Source organism: Myiozetetes cayanensis, unplaced genomic scaffold (genome assembly GCF_022539395.1).
Source record: "Myiozetetes cayanensis isolate MyiCay16 unplaced genomic scaffold, myiCay2020 scf5-8, whole genome shotgun sequence".
Taxonomy (NCBI): domain Eukaryota; kingdom Metazoa; phylum Chordata; class Aves; order Passeriformes; family Tyrannidae; genus Myiozetetes; species Myiozetetes cayanensis.
In genome coordinates, this window is record NW_026087742.1 from 3,874,106 (window position 1) to 3,893,777 (window position 19,672).

The following is a 19,672-nucleotide window of genomic DNA, read 5'->3' on the forward strand; positions in this document are numbered from 1 at the left end:
AAAATCAGATTTAAAAAAAAAAATCAACAAAAACTGAATTCAAAAAAAAGGTACGTTATGTTCTGGTGAGAAAGATCAATGAATTAGACATTTCCCGCAATCTGAAAGTTCTTCCAGTTTATTTACATTCCTCTCCAGAACGAGCAATCACAATCCAGAAAACTCTATCACTATGACAGCCTTTTAAAGGCTCTGTCATAACCAGTTAAAGAAGAGATGTTCAATGATAACCTACAACTTTAATTTGCTGCAGAAGCTGTTCAAAGAAAGGCTGAACACTCTTGCTTGATACACTTCTAACATTCATAGCCAGCTTGGCATTCATCCCTTTTTAATCATTTTAAAATTGAATTTACTGCTCGTGTGAGGTGGCAGATTGTCATCAGCCCAAAAGACTCAAATCTCCTATTTAATCCTGGAAGAATGAGCACACACAAGGGCAGCAAACATGCTAAGTTTTTTCTAATTCCTTGTGACTGACTCTTGTGACTGACTCAACTCTTCCAGGTATGAAAAAACCAGATCTACCTGTAACCCTTCTATTGATAGTTGCAATAGTAAGAATGAACATACTGGTGATATGTGACAGTAAGCAAAGGCAATGTGCAGAAAATAATTCCTTTTAGGTCACATTTTTCTTCTACATAAAAGACTAATTTTCCAGGAAGTCCACGAGAGGTTCACTATTCCTGAACATTGGCATACCAGAGCATTTTGCTATGCAACAACAATAAGTATCTAAAAAGAAATTAGTACTGTGGAAAATAGTAGTAGGTGAACAAAATATCTGGTATTGCACAGTTCAGGCTTTATGTGCAACAGGAACACTGGAAATGTGTTTTGAATGCATAACTCTACCTTCTTACAAGTCATGATGAACTGAGATGCAGAAACAAATCATTTGCTCTGGTTGAAGTCTATTCAGTTGAGCTGAGGTTCCTCAGTAAAGGTGATTTTATGCTTTTTTATGTCCTATGCCCAGCTCTGAAACTACAGACTCCTTCAGGCCAAACAAGAACAGCCTCAGGTCTATGTAGCACTACAGTATTATGCAAAGTCTATGCAAAGGTACAGAGAAGGTTCTTCTCAAAGAAATGGCCTACACAGGGCTGAGTCTTTATAGCCTGTTATGTTGTTTTTCTCCTGGGTTACTGCAGTGTTTTGCAGTGCACAGCAGATGGTAGAGGGAGGTCAAGCTCTATAATTCCATTGCTTGAGAAATAATGTAATCATATATGATCTTTCTAGGACTGCAGATACGTGTGTCCCACTTAAAGGTTTTTAATATTTTTTAATTTACACTAATCATAGTGGGTAATTACTGCAATGTCTTTACTGATTTCACCCACATTACATAATTTTATTTTTTATTAGTATTTTAACATTTTTTAAAATCCAACTGTAATTCTTAGTGAGGAATCCTGCTGCTACCTGAGGTATAAACTACAGAGGTGAGACAAATTCCATTTTCCACATGGTGCATGAAAAATACTACAGGTGGTCTAATAGAAAATGTAGTTTTCTAAGACTCTGATAGACTCAGACACGTTATTGCAAACTAGAAAATTCTTATATGTAACCAAGTTGGCAGGAAGATACCACATGATATAACATGGTATTTGAGAAACAGCATGCAGTCATGAAACTAAACTGCACAGTAAAACCCAGAGCGAAGCACAACTAAATTTACGGGGATGTGCAACCTTAAATTGCTTTTCTTACAGTCTGAAAGCTTAACGATAGAGCTCTAATATTTTAATAGATAACTAACAGAATAGTTTAATATTTTATTTCTAACAATCTTTTCACTTTCAAAGATGGCAACTGATAAGACTGGCAATGACTTAGCAATGGTATCAAAATAACCACATTATAATAAAGGTAGATCATCACTGCAATCTTCAGAAAGGTGCTTATCAGTAATCCTCTTTTTGAGCTTTTTTAGGTAGCCCACACCTTGCTGCTCTTAATTTCATAAATTTGAAGATTATCCAAGAAAACCTTACAGGAAATCAAACAATGCTCTACATTAACTCAAGGTATCAATCACAAAAATTTCCAGCTAAAAATAAAAGTTTAGAACATTAAAGCCTGAAAACACAGGCACATTGGAGTGGGAACTATAAAACTGAACTATTTAGAAAGACAAATTTACTATTATAGCTACAACATCTGTTCAGGTAACTAATACAAAGGGTCCATTCACTTGCCAGAGTTTAAATCCCCCCAAAGCAACTCATGAACTGTAGAAATAAGCCTGACCTGCGAGGCAAGGGTGATGCTTGGCTGAGACTGCAGGAGGTTGGCTTGGCTTTGCTGAGGTAGTTGCGTTAAGAGATTCTGCGCTTGCAGGAGACCTGGAGAGAGAAAAGTGTGGGTTTGGTTTATCATTTAAAAAGACTAAAACATGAAATGAGGTGAAACAAGGCTCTTGCTGAATGACGAAAAGTTCGAAAAAATTTCCAGATGCAAGCTTTCATTTCATCCCTGCATAGGTATCTTCAGACTTTGGACTTGGCAGTCCAAAATCCCCTTGCGTTTTCCTGAATTATATGTGGTCATAGAAGGGTAAGAGAGAGAAGTACTAGTCTCCTCTGCAAGAAGAGTTTGTAATGCTCTAGGTTATCCCAGTTCCATGTGCAGGAATCATTTCAGCATGCAGATTTTGGATACACTTCTGATAATCAACAGCTGACAAAGAATTACAGAGCCATATAAAAATACTGAGCACCAATCAGATCAAATTCAACAACTGAATACTAATCAAAGCCACAAATTTGGCTTCTTGATCACCCTCCTTCCTCTCTGTATGACTCTATGCCAGCTGCCTAACAGGAAGGAAAATTCCTGTGGCAAACTTAAGCAGACCACATCAGAAGACACAACAAGCCTAGATAACTTTCTTCTGCGTCAATTAAAGCTGGCACCTTTGGGAAAAGTAATTGGAATTTAAGTTCAGGTAAGGTACTGAACACTGCTTGATTTGAACAAACAGAATAAACACTACACTGAATATATGAAAATCCTTCTACTACTGAAAAGTGGTAACATTAAAGAACAGTTGCAACTGATAGAATCAATATACAAATATGCTGTCAATCAAAAAATAAAATCTCTAGCAGTCCACTATTTGCATAGTTTATTAAATTTCTGAAGAAATTAAGATACATGCTTGCATCTTATATATTTTAACTAAAATTAGTATGATTTTTTTAAAATTTTTAATACAAAAATGTATACATTTTTAAGGGATAGAATCTTGACAAAAACATACCAACAGTTAGTCAAATCTCTCAATTTTATTGTGAAAAATATTAACTGTTATTTTTTAGGTAACTCCTGGCTATGACCATCAATTTCCACTATCATAATTTAAGAACCTGACTAATTAAACTTATCTCTCATAGGCACCTTCAATATAGCAAGTTCCTAAAACCAGGGGAGAACTGGTTGTCACTGTGCCACTCAAGAGGACAGAACACCAACTAAGTGCCACTTAAATTAAGTATCATTATCTGCCTGATCTACCTCTTAACAGAATATAGGTAGGGGACACAGGAATTTAGGACTTGATAAATACTGAGTGAGAAACTTAATGTTCTGTGCAAGGTTAAGGGCATAGAAGACACGAAAAGAGGAACTACCATGGATAGTAAGGAGAAAATGAATCCTCAGTAAGGGGTACACAACTACAGAAGCATTGTCTTCTGACAGTGATACTTGATTTTTGTTTAACAAAGAATTGAAAATGTGTTTAAAATAGAATGTGTTGCTATCAAAATGCTCAAGACGTAGTGAATACAGCCAGCTGCTTATGCAACACAATAGCACAGCATAGACAACTATGTAAATTTGCTTTGCACCACATAATCAACATGTTCCAGCTGTGTTTTTAAATGCCACAGCGAGGGAACAGAGCTGCTTAAGGAACTTCCAAGACAGCTACCTACTACAGTTACATGGTGCTTTTTACAATGCAAATATTTGTTCACTTAAAAGACTATTTTAGCTGCCCGAATCTAAATACTAATTAGTGAACAGTCACCTCTAAGTGAATAGGTTTTGACCTGCATTCAGTGACAGTGAATTTTAACTGACAACTTGAAATAGAAGGAGGCAAACCCATCACACCCATATTACAATGAGACAAAAACCAGGCAGCTGACAGTGACCACACCTGATTACAAGTTACTGACTTGTCTTACGACTGCAATCAGAGTAATTAGGACTGCCCTTTTGTGACTTTTTGTCTTCAAAGAAATCCCAGAGGATGTTTTTCTGGCAATAACACAAAGCACAGAATGACTACGCTCTTCCTAATTTTATTCTCGCTCCCACGTTCTGAAGTAATTACCATGGAATGACAGTATAAAATAATCTGAACATGTTCAATCTACTCTGTTTTAACATCATTTCATCCTATTTAAGACATAGTGATACAAAGTGTCTCAGGCAGAAGGGGAAGACAGAACAAGTTAGTTCAACTTGCAGCTGACTAAAGCAACAATCAGGGGACGGGGAAAGCAGCTGAACTGTTTTGGCAAAGTGTCTCTTCTCCTGATTACAGCCTTTTCAGGCAGTTGCCACGCCCACACTTTGGGTGCTCCTTGGCTTTCACGGGTGGGCAGCTGCAGTTTCGCTCCTTTCAGACATGACTTAAACCTGCCCAAGCTTCGCCTTCATTTCTTTTCTAAGAAGAAATCACTGGTCCCCACTGTGATCTGAAATAACTTTGGTGACTTAACTCACAGGGCACAGCCTTTTACATCTAGTTTAAGTCCAAGTCTGCACCTTTCAGGTACCTTCTGAGATACTGGTGTTTCAAACAACGCTGTTTCCTTAGGGACTCATACTGGACTGATCGGCTCTGTCTGGTGGCAGAGTTTAAAGAAGTGGAAAGGCCAAGGAGTATTAGGGAGAGTGAAATGGAAATAGACTGATGGAGTTACACCCTTCCAATCCTGAGGGAAGCTCAGCAGGAGTCAGAGAAGCCCCGCCCCTCTTGTTTTCAGGTAGAAAGAGGAGATGTAGTAGATGGGGGGGAATGGAAAAGGGTCTCTGCTCAGGGAGATAAAAGAATCCCCTCCCAATCCCTTACAGAATAGGTACAAGGCCCTGGATATAGAGGGTCAGGCAGACGACACTAGAGAGAGAAAAAAAAAAAAATCTATCTGGAGGGTTTCCCAGTTGTGCTCCATCTATTAGACAGATCACAACCTCAGGTATTAAGGAAAGAAGGGTAGTTGTAGTAGGTGACTCCCTGCTGAGGGGAACTGAGGGTCCTGTGTGCCAGTTGGAAATAGCCCACAGGGAAGTCTGCTGCCTCCCTGGGGCTTATGTAAGGGATAAAAATTGGTTGAGGAGACAGGGGCACAGGTGGTGTTCTGGTCAGTTCCTTCAGCAGCAGGGATGAATGATGAAAGGAACAGGAAAACCCAGGTTATCCATAAGTGGCTGTGGAGTTGGTCCTGGACCTGGACTTAAACAAAGTCTTTGACACCATCTCCCATAGCATTCTCCTGGAAAAGCTGCAGGCCATGGCTTGGACAGGGGCACTCTGTGCTGGGTTAAGAACTGGCTGATGGCCGGGCCCAAGAGAGTGCTGGTGAACGGGGCTGCATCCAGCTGGCGGCCGGTCACCAGTGGTGTCCCCCAGGGATCAGTGCTGGGCCCAGTCCTGTTTAATAACTTTATTGATAATCTGGATGAGGGGATCGAGTCCACCATTGGCAAATTTGCAGATGACACCCAGTTGGGGTGGGGTAGGGGAGATGTTGATCAGCTGGAGGGGAGAAGGGCTCTGCAGAGGGACCCGGACAGGCTGGAGAGTTGGGCTGATTCCAAGGGGATGAGGTTCAACCAGGCCAAGTGCTGGTCCTGCACTTTGGCCACAACAACTCCCTGCAGCGCTACAGGCTGGGCACAGAGTGGCTGGAGAGCAGCCAGGTAGGAAGGGAGCTGGGGGTGCTGATTGACAGGAGGCTGAACATGAACCAGAGTGTGCCCAGGTGGCCAAGAGGGCCAATGGATCCTGGCCTGGATCAGGAACAGTGTGGCAACAGGACCAGGGAAGTGATTCTTCCCCTGTACTCAGCGCTGGTGAGGCCACACCTGGAGTGCTGTGTCCAGTTCTGGGCCCCTCAGTTGGGAGCAGGTCCAGAGAAGAGCAACCAGGCTGGTGAAGGGACTGGAGCACAAGTCCTGTAAGGAGCAGCTGAGGGAGCTGGGGTTGTTTAGCCTGGAGAAGAGGAGGCTCAGGGGAAACCTCATCATTCTCTACAACTCCCTGAAAGGAGGGTGTAGCCAGGTGGGGGTTGGTCTCTTCTCCCAGGTAAGAAGCAGGAGGACAAGAGGACACGGTCTTAAGCTGCGTCAGGGAAGGTTTAGGTTGGACATTAGGAAGAATTTCTTCACAGGAAGGGTGATGAGACATTGGAATGGGCTGCCCAGGGAGATGGTGGAGTCACTGTCCCTGGAGGTGTTTAGGAAGAGATTGGATGTGGCATATGGTGGTGTTCAGTCAGAGGTTGGACTTGATGATCTCAGAGGACTTTTCCAACATAACTAGTGCTGTGCTTCTCTGACATCTTTATTACCAGTAAGGCTGATGGGACAAAATGTATTCTCAGCAAGTTTGTGGACAACAGCACATATGGGGAAAGCGGTCAACAGGCCAGAAGTCAGGATCTAGACTGGTTGGACAAATGGAACCTCAAGAAGGTTGATGCAGGAAATGTTATTTGAGGTTCTTTTTTACCAGGAGAGGAGTCAACTGTTGGGACAGGTACTTGAAAAGGCTGCAGAAACTCCACCCTTGGACATGTTCAATTCAACTGTCTGAGGTGCTGAGCACTTTGCTGTAACTGGACCTGCTTTGAGTAATACTACATGACCTTTGGAGGTCCCTTCCAGCCCACATGATTTTTTTGAATCTGTAAAAGCTGATAGTGTACTTGCATACTTTACAGAGGTCTTATTCCTAATCCTCTGCCCTGGGTTTTAAGAGCACAGTGGTATTATTGCATTAAATATGGCATACAAATTACCTGTGTGACACTCCAAAAGAATGACTGCATGGAGGTAAAGATCTATGCAAAAGTATGACAGTTTAGAGGTATTTAATTTTTTTTAATAGGTAAAGTAAATGCATGTACCATCATTCAGAATTTTTCCTGTAATGTCTGTGAGTAGCATGAATAATGGTCCAAGCCAAAAAACTCTTCCTACCAGCCAACAGTCCCCAAGGACTGATCTGGGGTTGAGTTCTTACTGTCTAAAATTAAACAAAAGATAAAACAAACATTCAAGTGCAGACTTTTTCAGCATAATTTTTAAGAAGTTGGCCCAGAAGCATAATACATAATTCATTCCTAAATGATCTCCCTAAAGAGTGAATTTTTTCATCTAAGAACTTGCCTGTTTTATCTCTGCCAAAGCTGTTCATCTTCTCACAGACATATCCTGGAAGATCAGCTTGCAAGACAAAGCCATTACAACAGTGAATCATAGAATTAACTGCATTGGAAGAGACCTCCGAGATCATCAAGTCCAACCCTTGATCCAACCCCACCGTGATTACCAGATCACGGCACTCAGTGTCACATCCAGCCTCGTCTTAAAAACCTCCAGGGACAATGAATCTGCCACCTCTCTGGGCAGGCCATTCCAACACCTGATCACTCTCTCTGTAAAGAACTTCCTTCTAATATCCAACCTAAACCTCCCCTGGCAGAGCTCAAGACCATGCCCTCTTGTCCTAAAAGCCTTTAAGTCTGTAGGACCCGTAGGAAAAAAGAGAACAGGACTGAATTTGGCCTCCTATCATTATCCCAGGTAACTTCACAATAAAAAAGTGAAATCATAAACAAGGTCTTTAATAATAAACAGCAATAACTTGAGAATATGTAGGCCCAGTTACAGTGTTTAAAGGTAATTAGTAGCTGGTCTTCCATATTTGCTTTTCTGGATATTTTCTTTTTAAGTACTATTTCTAAATCTCCTTGACAATGATACAGTATTTTCTTAGATCTTAACAACTTCTGTTTGCAAGATTAATTTATATTAAATGCAGCACCAATTCCCCTCTCCATTCAGATTTTTATTGATATGATTTTTATTGGCAACATCTCCCAAGTAGAAAGGTGAACAGTCACCTGATGAGGGTAATATTTCTAAGAAGCAGCTATAATTGTAGTAAGGGATGTTGAATTGATTATTCTAGAGACAGATCTATTAGATACAAGAAGAGATACAAGAGGTATAGAGACATTACAGTCACTGCCTGTGACTTTGCCAACAATTTGGACAACAGTCGCTCTGAATAAGAAATTGTTCCAAATTTCTATTTCCATTCAATCTTCTGCATAACTGCTGAGGCTTGAAGCAATTCCTTCAGTTATGATGTTACCAATTACCAGCCATGAAAAATGAGAACTTGTAAATTTGTTTCATATAAGCCACTAAATAGCCAGAAATCATCTGGAAAAGGAAGGTGACTATGTTAGACATATGGCAAGGGGTTTATGGAGAAAATTTTGTATCTGTTGCTGGGCGCTATAATGGTTGTGTTAAAGAAAGACAGGAAAATAACATCCCTATTATTGATTAATATTTAAGGTATTGAATTTTCTAAAATATTTCAAAGCTTGGATCCAGGGTCATGAAGTTCAACCCCTTCAAGAATCTACATATGATTGCTGATGATTGTATTTCTCTGTACCCCATCACCTCTTCAAGTAACAAGTTTTTTTTACCAAATGTCTACCTGTCTTCTAAAATCTTCTTTAGAGATACTGTTCTTCACTTGTTTTCCTCAGAACTCTTCTCATTTGAAAAATATTTACATGACTATATGGCATACACAAAACAAGTAGCACAGTCTGTAAAGTAATAAATTTCTTCCAGAATACATAATCTATACACAAATCTGAATTTTCATGTTAGCTATTAAATGCATATATATATATAAAGCTCCATGCAGTACCAATGAGGCATCAAAAGAAATCTGAACACCATTGGTTTTAAAGAAAACTCTATGCTAGTTTCCTCAGAATATTTATTCTTTTATGAAGTTAGCTAATGGAGCAATAGGACAAGAACAACAGGGAAAAGTCAGCTGCAACAGCAAACAGCAAAGTAAAAATACACACTTTCTCAATCTTTCTCATAAATAGTAATGTACAGTTTGCGATCTTTAATAATAACTGTGAAATACTGCAAAAAAGCCACATCAAAAAGTGATACAAGGGGTGTTATGGCATACATGTTGCTTTATCATTGAGTGCTCATGAAGAAAATGAGATCCATTCAAGCATTTCAATTTGGAAAGTTGTCACACAGTAAAGACCTGTGGTCAGAATTCAGCCCACAAATCTTCCTACATTTTTGAGCTATTCAGTTGTCCAGGCTGCACATTACCAGTAAAACACAACCTTTCTACACACACTGAGTTGCTGGATGACAGCAATATGCAGGTCTCACATTTCAGTGAAGAACTAATTTTACAGATGGCCCCTGAGAAAGGTACTACAAAAACCTCCTCTAGTAGTTAATTCTACTCCAGGAGATTTTAAACAAATGGAAAAGCCTCCTTTCCTTTCTGTAATGCAAACAACTCATTTTGGGGTATGAATACAATTTGCTTCTCTTAGTTTTCCCTTTTTGTGAGGCATCTTCAGAGGTATCTTAGAAAACCAGCAGAATTTTGCTGAAAAATGTAGGCAGACCTTAATACCAATGACTTTTTCAATACAACACTTTTGTGCCTGCTGTTTCATTAAAAGAATTTATTTTAATAAAAAAGCTATTTTAAAGAATCCTTGAACTACATTTTGGTGGTTTGATTTCTTGATAGAACAATATGTTAAGTTTATAAGTTCTGCTTCATTTTAAGAAAATAGTACATCACTAAATGCTTCTATGAATAGCCTTTTAGCCATTTTCTACCAGTACTGGTATAAAATCTCTCCTAAATCAAGTCCTATTAAAAGGAAGTTAATTTTGACTAACCCTTCATTCAAATGTGAGAGCATTCAGACAGTAAAAGCGCTTCAGCATAATGGAAAGCCAGGTTCTATCCAATTCAGAGTATGTACGAAGGAATGATGCATGAAAAAATTGAAAGGAACAGAAGAAAATGAGGTGCAAAGAGCTGCTTTACAGGACAGCCAGGCTCTGGAGGACTCTTCAAGCATAACAGGATTTGCCTTCTGAGCAAGAATCTTTGGATTACCAGACCTGAACAACTGAGTAGAGTTCATGTAGAACAGAGAGGAGGGGAAAAAAAGACTACTGGAGTATATCAGCATAAGAGGCCATAGCTAAACACAGTTTTCCATGGGAATCAACAAATGGGCTGCAATCAGTACCGTGATGCATTGCAACTTGAACACATTAGTTCTTACAACAAAGCTACTGTACAACATCTTAACTGGTCTGGCATGCTACCACCTCCCACTGCCCTGGATTGTCTTTGGCATGTAAGTCATACCCAGTGCATGGTCAAAATATTATTATTATAAGACCTGTTACACAAATCAAGCATTCTAACTCTTTTCCCAAGGTTTATAACAAAATTCACTGTACCTGTTTTAGGTTTAAGTACTTTTCCACTCTCCCACAAGAACTTTTAATTCTGTAATCTTTTTCCTGTCTCTCCTGGTTTTGACTGGGATACAGTTAATTTTCTATTGCTTAGTATAGTGCTGTGGTTTGGATTTAGGATGAGAAGAAGGTTGATAACATGCTGATGTTTTAGTCATTGCTGAGCACTGCAGAGTCAAGGGCTTTTCAGCCTCTCATAACCACCCCATCACCAAAGAGGCTGTGAGCCACGAGAATGTGGGAGAAGACAGAACCAGGACTGCTAACCCAAATTGCCCAAGGGGTATTCCACACCCTATGGTCTTGTGCTCAGTATATAAACTAAAGGGGGGAAAGCTGCCTGGGGGCTGCTGCCTGGGAACTGGCTGGACATCGGTCGGTAGGCAGTGAGGAGCTGCACTGTGCATCACTTTTTTTGTATCTCTTGTTGGTATAAACCACAACACAGTCTTAGAATTTTGTAGCCCTTTGAGCATTGACCTAATCCAGACAGCCAAGGCACCCAACAGGCCTCCACCTCACAGGATTCTGCCTTTGACTTCTGGAGAGTTGTCTTCTCCAACTTTTCTTCCCAGTAGTCTTGCTTCTTGAGAACCTAACCCAAAAATTCAGATGCTGCAGTGTTTTCCAAGAAGCCTTGTTGTTAACAAATGTTCCAATGACACTGTCCCTGGATTGATCCTCCCTGAGAAGTGAGCTACATGAATTTTGACAAGGCTGAGGTCTAACATCAAAGGGACAACCTCTTAGCATTTCCTAATTGCAATGCTGTTTTTCTCCTAGGGATTATCAACAGTTAGCGAAGGTGTATGAACCACCTCCGTTTCACCTTATCCTCTACAAAAGCTCTGCATGATTTACTTTTCTGTCAAGAAGCACTTACCCTGCTGCCCCTGCGGTGTTTGTGAGATGATGAACTGTGCTGGCTGCAAGTTGGTGGTTGGATGCACCAACACAAACTGTTGCAGGTTGAGATTCTGCTGCTGAAGCTGCTGCAAGTGCTGCAAATCCTTAAGGAAACAGGAGAAGAGGGAAAAAAAAAAAAAAAGGAGAGGGAGCAAAAAAAGGAAGAAGAAAGGAGAAAAAAAGAAAAAAACAAAGGAGGAACAACAACAACAAAAAAAAAAAAAAAAAAGAGAGAGAAAGAAAGAGCTGTGTGTTAGACATTTAAGTCAGCCATGACCCCCAATGTAACTAGATTTTCTATCAGCCAGTTACACTCTAACATTTAGAGATAAAAGTGGATGTCAAACACAGCAGCAGTCCTGCTACTGAATATCCTTTAGAACCACAATTAGAATTGCACTGTCGTTCATAAAACCAAACAAAGATTATTTGGTAAATAACCCAGCAAAGTATTTCCAGCACTGTTCTGCTTTAAAAACAAAGCAAAACAAAAACAAATAACCAACCAACCAAATCAATCTCCCTCCCAGCCCCACCAAAGCAGGAGTTTTCAAATACTTTATTCTTATCAGCACTCAGATTTTTCGAATTTATTTTTTTGAGGATGAAACTCTGCTACAAATCAAGCAAATTAGCTGGGAGCTATTTTTGTTTATAACAACAATCTGAAATTACCATTTGAATCAACAACAGGAAAGCAAAATATTACAGATTCCTTGTTTGCACGCTGATTATTCAGGTCAAATTTCCGAAAGTAGCTACTCAATAAATAAATAAATAAATAAATTTGATTAGTTCTGAAACAAATTACAATAAGCCTAATAGATATGACTGTAATTAAAGGTTAAAAGGAATAATCCAAATCACTGCTTTATTGTAGTACCCTACTTTTATGTATTTAAACCATTCAAAACTATTAATTTTCTGTAATTAAATGACTGGTCTCAACATAAAATGCTAATCTCTGAGAACATGGATTTTCAAGAAAAATGCTTCAACTTGACATTTAGTTGGAGAAAGAAAATATAGAGAATTGTTTAAAAATATTGGTCCCCCTCTGTAGCCTTTCTCTTTTTATCTTCTCCAAACAGGATGATAACAAGAGTAACTGAAATTGAGAACCGAAGCACACTGTGAAGTCGGCCAACATAGTAGTGGTAATCCATGAAAACTGTCTACACATGTAGAATTTTTCCATCTTTCTGAGAGGAAGTTGTTTCAAAATACTCACGAAGCAAATATTTTCCATACTTGCAACCTCCCATTCAACAAACCAAACTAACCAAACAAGAAGACTATAGTGTTACATTATTTTAAATCCGTTAAACTATAGCTTCAAAGTTGTAGCAATCTCCTTTTGGGGATGAGGGGTGGGGAATGTCAGTGGATGTAAAGGAAAACTACGGAGGAAAAAAAAAGGGAGTCCATTGATTTATGAGACCATAGACATGCATTATAGGAAAAGGACTACTTAACCTGCATTACACAGACACTGGCCATCAATCACTTGGGCAACTTAACTTGTGTTAAGTCCAGAGCGTGCAGTGTAATAATATGGCAGACAGACACCAGATGGATTGGCCAAACAACGCTCTTAAGAACAGGAAGCTTCCATTTTATAAGAGAATGATAAAATTTTAAAAAGTGCCCATGAGCACAACAAAGTGTTTTTAAAGTCAGTGGTACTGTTTGATCTCAGAAAATTCCAGTAGTAATACAACTATTCCTAGGAAATTGAAGCCAACTTCCCTCTTAAAAAGAGAGAAATAACTGCTCCAGCTTTTCCCTGGAAGTCCGTGTTTCTTCTGACTTCATGTCATGACATCACACTGGTCAGCACTGCTCACAAAAACTGCTGCTTCTCAAGCCCAACACAACATGGACCTCCACTCATTTATTCATTGATTTTCAATGCTTGACTGGTTACCTCTGCAGGTTGTGCCGACCCTCCAGCACAGAGGGGCTCACATTGAATGGGATGTGAGGACTGGATGCAGAGTTAAAAGCAGAAATGAAAAGAGTAGGGCAAGCTGACTAAGGGTGTGAGCACTGGGTGGAAGAAAAGGAAATAAAGAGAGCCTGCAGGCTGAAAACAGAGGTAGAAAAGAGAAGAAGTACAAACACAAAAGGAGGAGTTGGGAAGAAACTGTAGAAGAAAGAAGTATCAACAGAAAACCGGACAGGTGGAGGACCTCTCCCACCAAAAGCAAACAAATGAAATCGCCCTGGATGACCAAGTAGATCTCAGATGATCTGAAGCATCACCACAGGAGATGGAGTTAATAGAAGAAAGAATACAAAGAAACAGTGGCAGTTTATCTGTAAGATCAAAGGAGGAGAGCTTTTTGTTTAAGACTATTGTATTCATAACACCAGCTACACAGCTAAGACATGACAGCTCTTATCATCAGGTTCTTACACTTTAATATGAGAAAACTGTTTTTAAATTGAGGCCTCAGGGATAACTGGTATAAGCAATCTTATTCTGTGCATCTGCCCTGGTAACTGATGTGTTGGCTAAGTCTTGTTTAAATACAAAAATATAATTCTGTAACACAAAATGAAAATGATACCTGCAAGGCTAATCACACTTAAACAGCTCTACCAGCTCCTCAAATTCATTTGAAATCCAACTTTACTTCTATCTTGGGAAACTTTTATTATTTAGTTAATTATACCATTACAGTAAATCTCTCAAGAGCAACCACTCGAACAAACCTGACACTATTTTCCTATACTGATCTTTTTTTCCCCTCTGTGTTAAAATCCCTGTGCAAGCATAAGCCCACAGAAAGAGATGGAAAGACTTCCAGGAAAACATGCATGTCTTCTGGTGCTGCCTAACAATTTAGAAAGATCAAAACAATCCACAATCTACCTCAGTAGAATAATCTGTCAAGTGCTAAAACTTGCTGTGAAGATTTTTGTTAAAAAACAAAAACACAATCCTCCAAAACAAACAAACAAAATCCAACCAACCAAACAATAAACAAAAAAAATCATCTACAGTTCTACATTCAGTGTCATTATTTCTAATTACAACTTCAGCACCTCTGTCATTTTGAGGTTTACATTATATAAACACTGATCATAGATCCTGAGAACGAATGAAGTTTACAAAGAACCACAAAGCTTGGTACAACTGTTCAGTATCACTTGAGCAGCAGTACAGCAGCAGCATTAGCATCTCACCAGGCTGCTGCAGCAGATACCTTACCCGAACTGCAGTGCACATTAAAGAAGTCATGCTTGTGCAATTAGTTAATTAAAATAAATATGGTAATCTCCCTGCAGCAGAGACCTGCCAGTTAATCAATTATTCAAAAATCATCAATTAAAACAAACATTCAGCTATTTGTGTTATCAGCTATATGTTTACAATAGCAACACAAACAAAGCTGAGCACTGCTTACAAATCATTGCCAAGATGGATCAAAAACCATGTTACCTACCTATGAACCTAGATGGTAGACATTTTCCATAAGTATCTCAAATTATATCCAATACCTGCACAAATTATGCCCTGCACTTTCATCACGAGAAGCAGCCAACAAGATTCAACCAAGCTCATTTATGTATCAAAATAACCTATCCTAAAAGAAATTAATTGTAAAGTCAAACGTTTCAGTAATTAGAAATGCCAGAAAATAAGTCCAACTTTAATTTGTTCCCCCTGTGGCAACAACATGATCAGATGCTACTTTCCATAGAGCACATGCTCACTTCAGAAGCTCCTGTTTGACGGCACACACCTGATGTTTTCAACTCCTCTCAAACATTTCTCTGAAGATTTTCTCCAGTACAAAATTAATCACTGTAAATGCTTCACACATTTCCACTGCTGTGGAAGAGAGGGATTAGCAACATCTCACACATTGCATTCAAAGGTATCCACTGCTTTGGCAGCGTATTTGACAAACGTAAAGGTAGGAAGTTCAAGGTATGGATTTTGTTAATATGAAATTTTAGTGTGCCACACTTCAGTAAAGCAGACCTCACTATCTTAAGCTGCACACCTGGAAGACAAGAGGCACACACCTGTGGATTACTTACACTTGGGTTAAAAAACTTGCACAGTATCACATGGGAACTCTGTGACAGATGCATGGGAAGAAGTTAGAAGCTGACCACCAACTCCCTTGACAAGGACACTTCCCATTCTTACCTTGAAATCTGCTTGTATTATTGGCTACGAAGGCTTAATAAAATTAAGAGATGACCTTGGGAACTACAAGTTTCCTTGAATGCTACATCCTTCAGTCATCTCCACATCATGCCAGTGAAGTGAGATCCTTTGCTAAAAGATTTGTTAATATTTGGTCACACAACTTGTCACAGTCCAACAAGAGGTTCAGTGTGAGAGATCTGTGGGATCTCTCACTTAAATGTGGGATGGCATCAATCTGGCCTCTCTAAGGACAGCCAGAGAGGTCAGAACTTCTAGACCAACCTAATAGAAATTCACCACTTCCACTAATAAAAGTCTGATAGCACAGCCAGGCTGTTATTCAGCTAGTGGACTAGTACAATAAAGGAATTGCACATTTCACCAATGGACTTCACAGTAATTGTGACATTTCCATTCTTGTCCCTAATCAGACCTCATGTTCACTTTTTAGACACTTCACCCCAGTTGAATGCAAGAGAAAACAGCCTGAACAGAAACAATCAGACAGTTTTAAAGAGTCTGCTCACTCTAAAAAGAAGTAACTTTGGAGATTACATATCCAACACACTTTGCACAGCTACACTAATCAAACTGATACTACATACTGAGAACCCTAATCTACGGAAAGATAGACCTCAGCACCAGCAACACAACAACCTAACAGTAGTACTCAAGATGCCTCAGCTGTACATTTGTTTACCCTTGTCCACAAGTCTAAGGAGTTTCCACACTACATATACTAAGCATGGAGTTAGTGGCACTGCATTCTCCACATTGAATTATCCCAAACCTGGAAGATCCAGGAAAATCTTTGCTGCTTCTAGTAAGCAGAACTGCCTTGTTAAGAAGTTCTTCAGAATTAAGTGGCAAGTAGTACCAGACCATAAAACTGGTCAGATTTCAACTCCAGACACATTCTGGCAAGTTTTTCCCTAGACACACAAGAGTGCCCATCCTCTGTCACTGAACTCTGAGCATTAAGCACCAAACCAAAACAGTACACAAATCCGTCAAGTCGAACTGCCTTTCTTCGGCTCTGTCATTTTGGTTCTAACAAGCACCATTTGGGTCTGAGGACCATCCTTGGTGATACTCAAGCATCACTTCCCATCCATACAGGTCTCAACATGGGCAATTTCTATGGGCATCTCTCTATACCCCCTTTTCCTTCTTTCCAAAGCTAACAACAAGGAGGAAAATTTAGAAAATACAGCATCTGCTCAGATTCTGGAACAAACTCAGAAGCCCAGTGGAACTGATGAGCAGCTAAGACTACCAGCTTCAACTTCACCAGTTGAGAACGCGTGAGAAATGACTAACAACACTTGAGGACTCTAGAAACCCATTGAATAAGGGAATAAAAAAATGGTGCAAATGAAGTCAAAGGTCTTTATTTTCCACCCTCTCAAGCCTCAAGGCTCACCTGTGCAATCTGTATTGGCTGAGATAGAGGGATCTGCGTCATCGGCGTTGCAGCAGAGGCCGAGATGGTGGCACCAGCAGCGCTGTGCTGCTGACTGGCTGAGTGCTGCACTGCAGCCGCCAGCAACTGTGCCTGCGCCTGTTGGAGCAATAACTGTTGCTGGGCTGGCGTCAACGTGAGCTATAAACAATTAGAAAACACAGCCATTAATAATGGAAAGAGCCACTTCAGCTACAAAGTCATTAGCTAGCTCGTTACTAGTTATATTCACCAGACAACCCCAGAACTATTGCTACGGTTCAGCCATTGCCTGGTCGATGACTCTGGCCTTAAGTAAGGACAGCTGGCTACTCAACACAGTGTAGGAACCAACCTACCACAGTCCTGACATAAACCAAACTGCACGAAAGCAAACATTTGCACTTACTGGAACCTACAGAACCTAACTTCACTCCTAAGTTTTCTTCACAACTCTACCAGGAGTTTCTGGAAGAAGGTAATTAAGTAGCAAGCAAAAGAAAAGAATCAGTATTGCCGGGACTTTTCTGAAAAGAAATTTACACCCAGCAGAACAGCAAGTGATTAGCCAGATGAATGCGAAGCAGGAATGCTGGCTATTGCTACTGAACAAACTGATAACACCCCAGCTGCTTCATATTAGCATGAATCCCTGCCATATTCCATCATTTCCATCATGCCCTAAGATATAAGTAAAGAACATGAGCTCCATTTGTTTCTCTCCAAGTCTCCCCATCTGCTTTTTTTTTTTTTAAACAGAATAGAGTTGGCAACTTTACATCCCTTCCCTTTCCCAAACACGCATTATCTCTGAGGAACAGGTGGCAGCAGTCTCTCCTTTACATGTAAATGAATCTCGATGCCCATATTTACTACAATCCGTATCTGCATGGCCCTGGAGTTTTGAATGTTTCACTACAGCAGACAATCATGAATTAAAACAATATTTTTTGGAAATGCAAAAAATAATAAAATATGCCAGGTTTTAGCAACATATTAAAACAGTCTCACTTTTAAAGCTTTCAAATGCAATTAACTGAAAACTAAATAGGATGTTTATTTGTATGCTAATACAGAAGAAAGTTTAACAATTGAGCCTGAAATTAAGATATCATTTCATTCAAATGTAGAGATGATGTAATCTAATACTTCAAATCATAAATACTTTTTTGGAGCAACTGTCCTAAACACACAAACACTTAAAACTGCAAAGCTGATTACGTAAATGCTAATTCTTTAATGAGCCCTTTCACAAAACTTCCTTTTTAGAAACGACCAAACAACAATTCAGAAACAACCAACAGTCTAAACTAAGTTACCTCATATTTACTCCCAAGACCTTGCAAATAAAAAACCCTCAGAATTGTTAGGTTAAAACAGAAGGGTTGAATAGGCTTAAGGAGTACTAATATAGTTACTTGAAATATATTTGAGAAGAGGAAGAATTAGCAGGTCACATAATTTTGTTCTATATCCAGCTATCTGATAAGATTTAGTCTTGTTCTTCCATTTTAATCTTGACAAAAGTAAAAATTCCTCTTTATCACATCAGTGACTGTCCTATTTGTACACATGTCAGGTTCTCCTTTCATTGCAGAGTCAAGACGGACACCGAGAACAGAGAGAAACAATTCTCTTTTGTTGTAGTTGTTTGGAAGCAAATACTTTTGCAACAAATCCCAAATATTAAAGTCTGCTTATTTTTCTAGGAAGATCCCTTATGTCCCCACTTCCACTGAAGTTTCTTGCTATGTTAATGACAACCCCCTTTGCTGACAAGCTCTGTGATACTGCCATCAGGAGGCTGACGGCAGTAAACCTGGGTAAACCTTACCCCAGTGATCTGTCCTCCGGCCAGCATGAGCTGGGTCTGGGGTATGGCCGCCTGCACTGAAGGCTGCTGGGAAGGCTGGCTTGGCTGCTGAGAGTCCCCAGATTCTTCATTAGATTTAGACTAGTCAAAAAAAAAATACAACTCTTTATAGTGTAAAACAGATGTTAATGTACGACACACTGCTATCTCAACACTGCACAATAAAAATCTTTCATCTGCATACTAAAAGCCCTTGGGTTTATTTTAAAAGTGTGTTTAAGCAATGGCTCTGCGAGCCCACCATCTCAGCTACGACTGCTCAAACGTGTCTGTAGGTAATGCAGTTTAAACAAAACAAAGAGACTCTCAGGTCCCTTGTAACTCTTTGACGTTATTTTCAGGTCTCATTTCATTTTACGCAATGCAACGGAAGCTGATGCTACCTCTCACCATAAAGAAAGAGAAGGTTGATAAAATTATTCATTGCCTAAAATCCTGAACAATGGAATGAGGGAAAGGAGATTTTGTTTCCATTATCTGTATCCTGTACCTCTAAGTCATCATACTGTTGGTTTATATGGAACTGTTTTTAAAAATCCTCACAGGTTTATCTACCTACAGCAAAATACATAATACATAAAGTGCTTTTAAATAACCAAAGTTTAGCATTTGTTTTATTTATTTACTTATGCTGCTTTATTTAAAAAGATTCAAGTTTATTTTGATTTATTTCCATGATTTG

General features: G+C 39.4%; 1 protein-coding gene across 8 annotated transcripts in view; it reads right to left on the reverse strand.

The window, feature by feature from the left end:
- The window catches only part of POU2F1 (POU class 2 homeobox 1), a 102,793-nt gene that overhangs the window by 13,143 nt on the left and 69,978 nt on the right, over positions 1–19,672 (reverse strand). For 4 of the 8 annotated variants that reach the window (XM_050332971.1, XM_050332974.1, XM_050332975.1 and 1 more), the window contains exons 5-8: positions 18,952–19,071; positions 17,100–17,279; positions 11,486–11,612; positions 2,263–2,357 (exon numbers count right to left, since the gene is read on the reverse strand). In XM_050332971.1, the coding sequence (XP_050188928.1) occupies positions 2,263–2,357; positions 11,486–11,612; positions 17,100–17,279; positions 18,952–19,071 (522 nt within the window). The remainder of the gene's footprint in view (positions 1–2,262; positions 2,358–11,485; positions 11,613–17,099; positions 17,280–18,951; positions 19,072–19,672) is intronic. The other 4 variants (XM_050332978.1, XM_050332977.1, XM_050332972.1 and 1 more) reach the window with 3 other exon arrangements.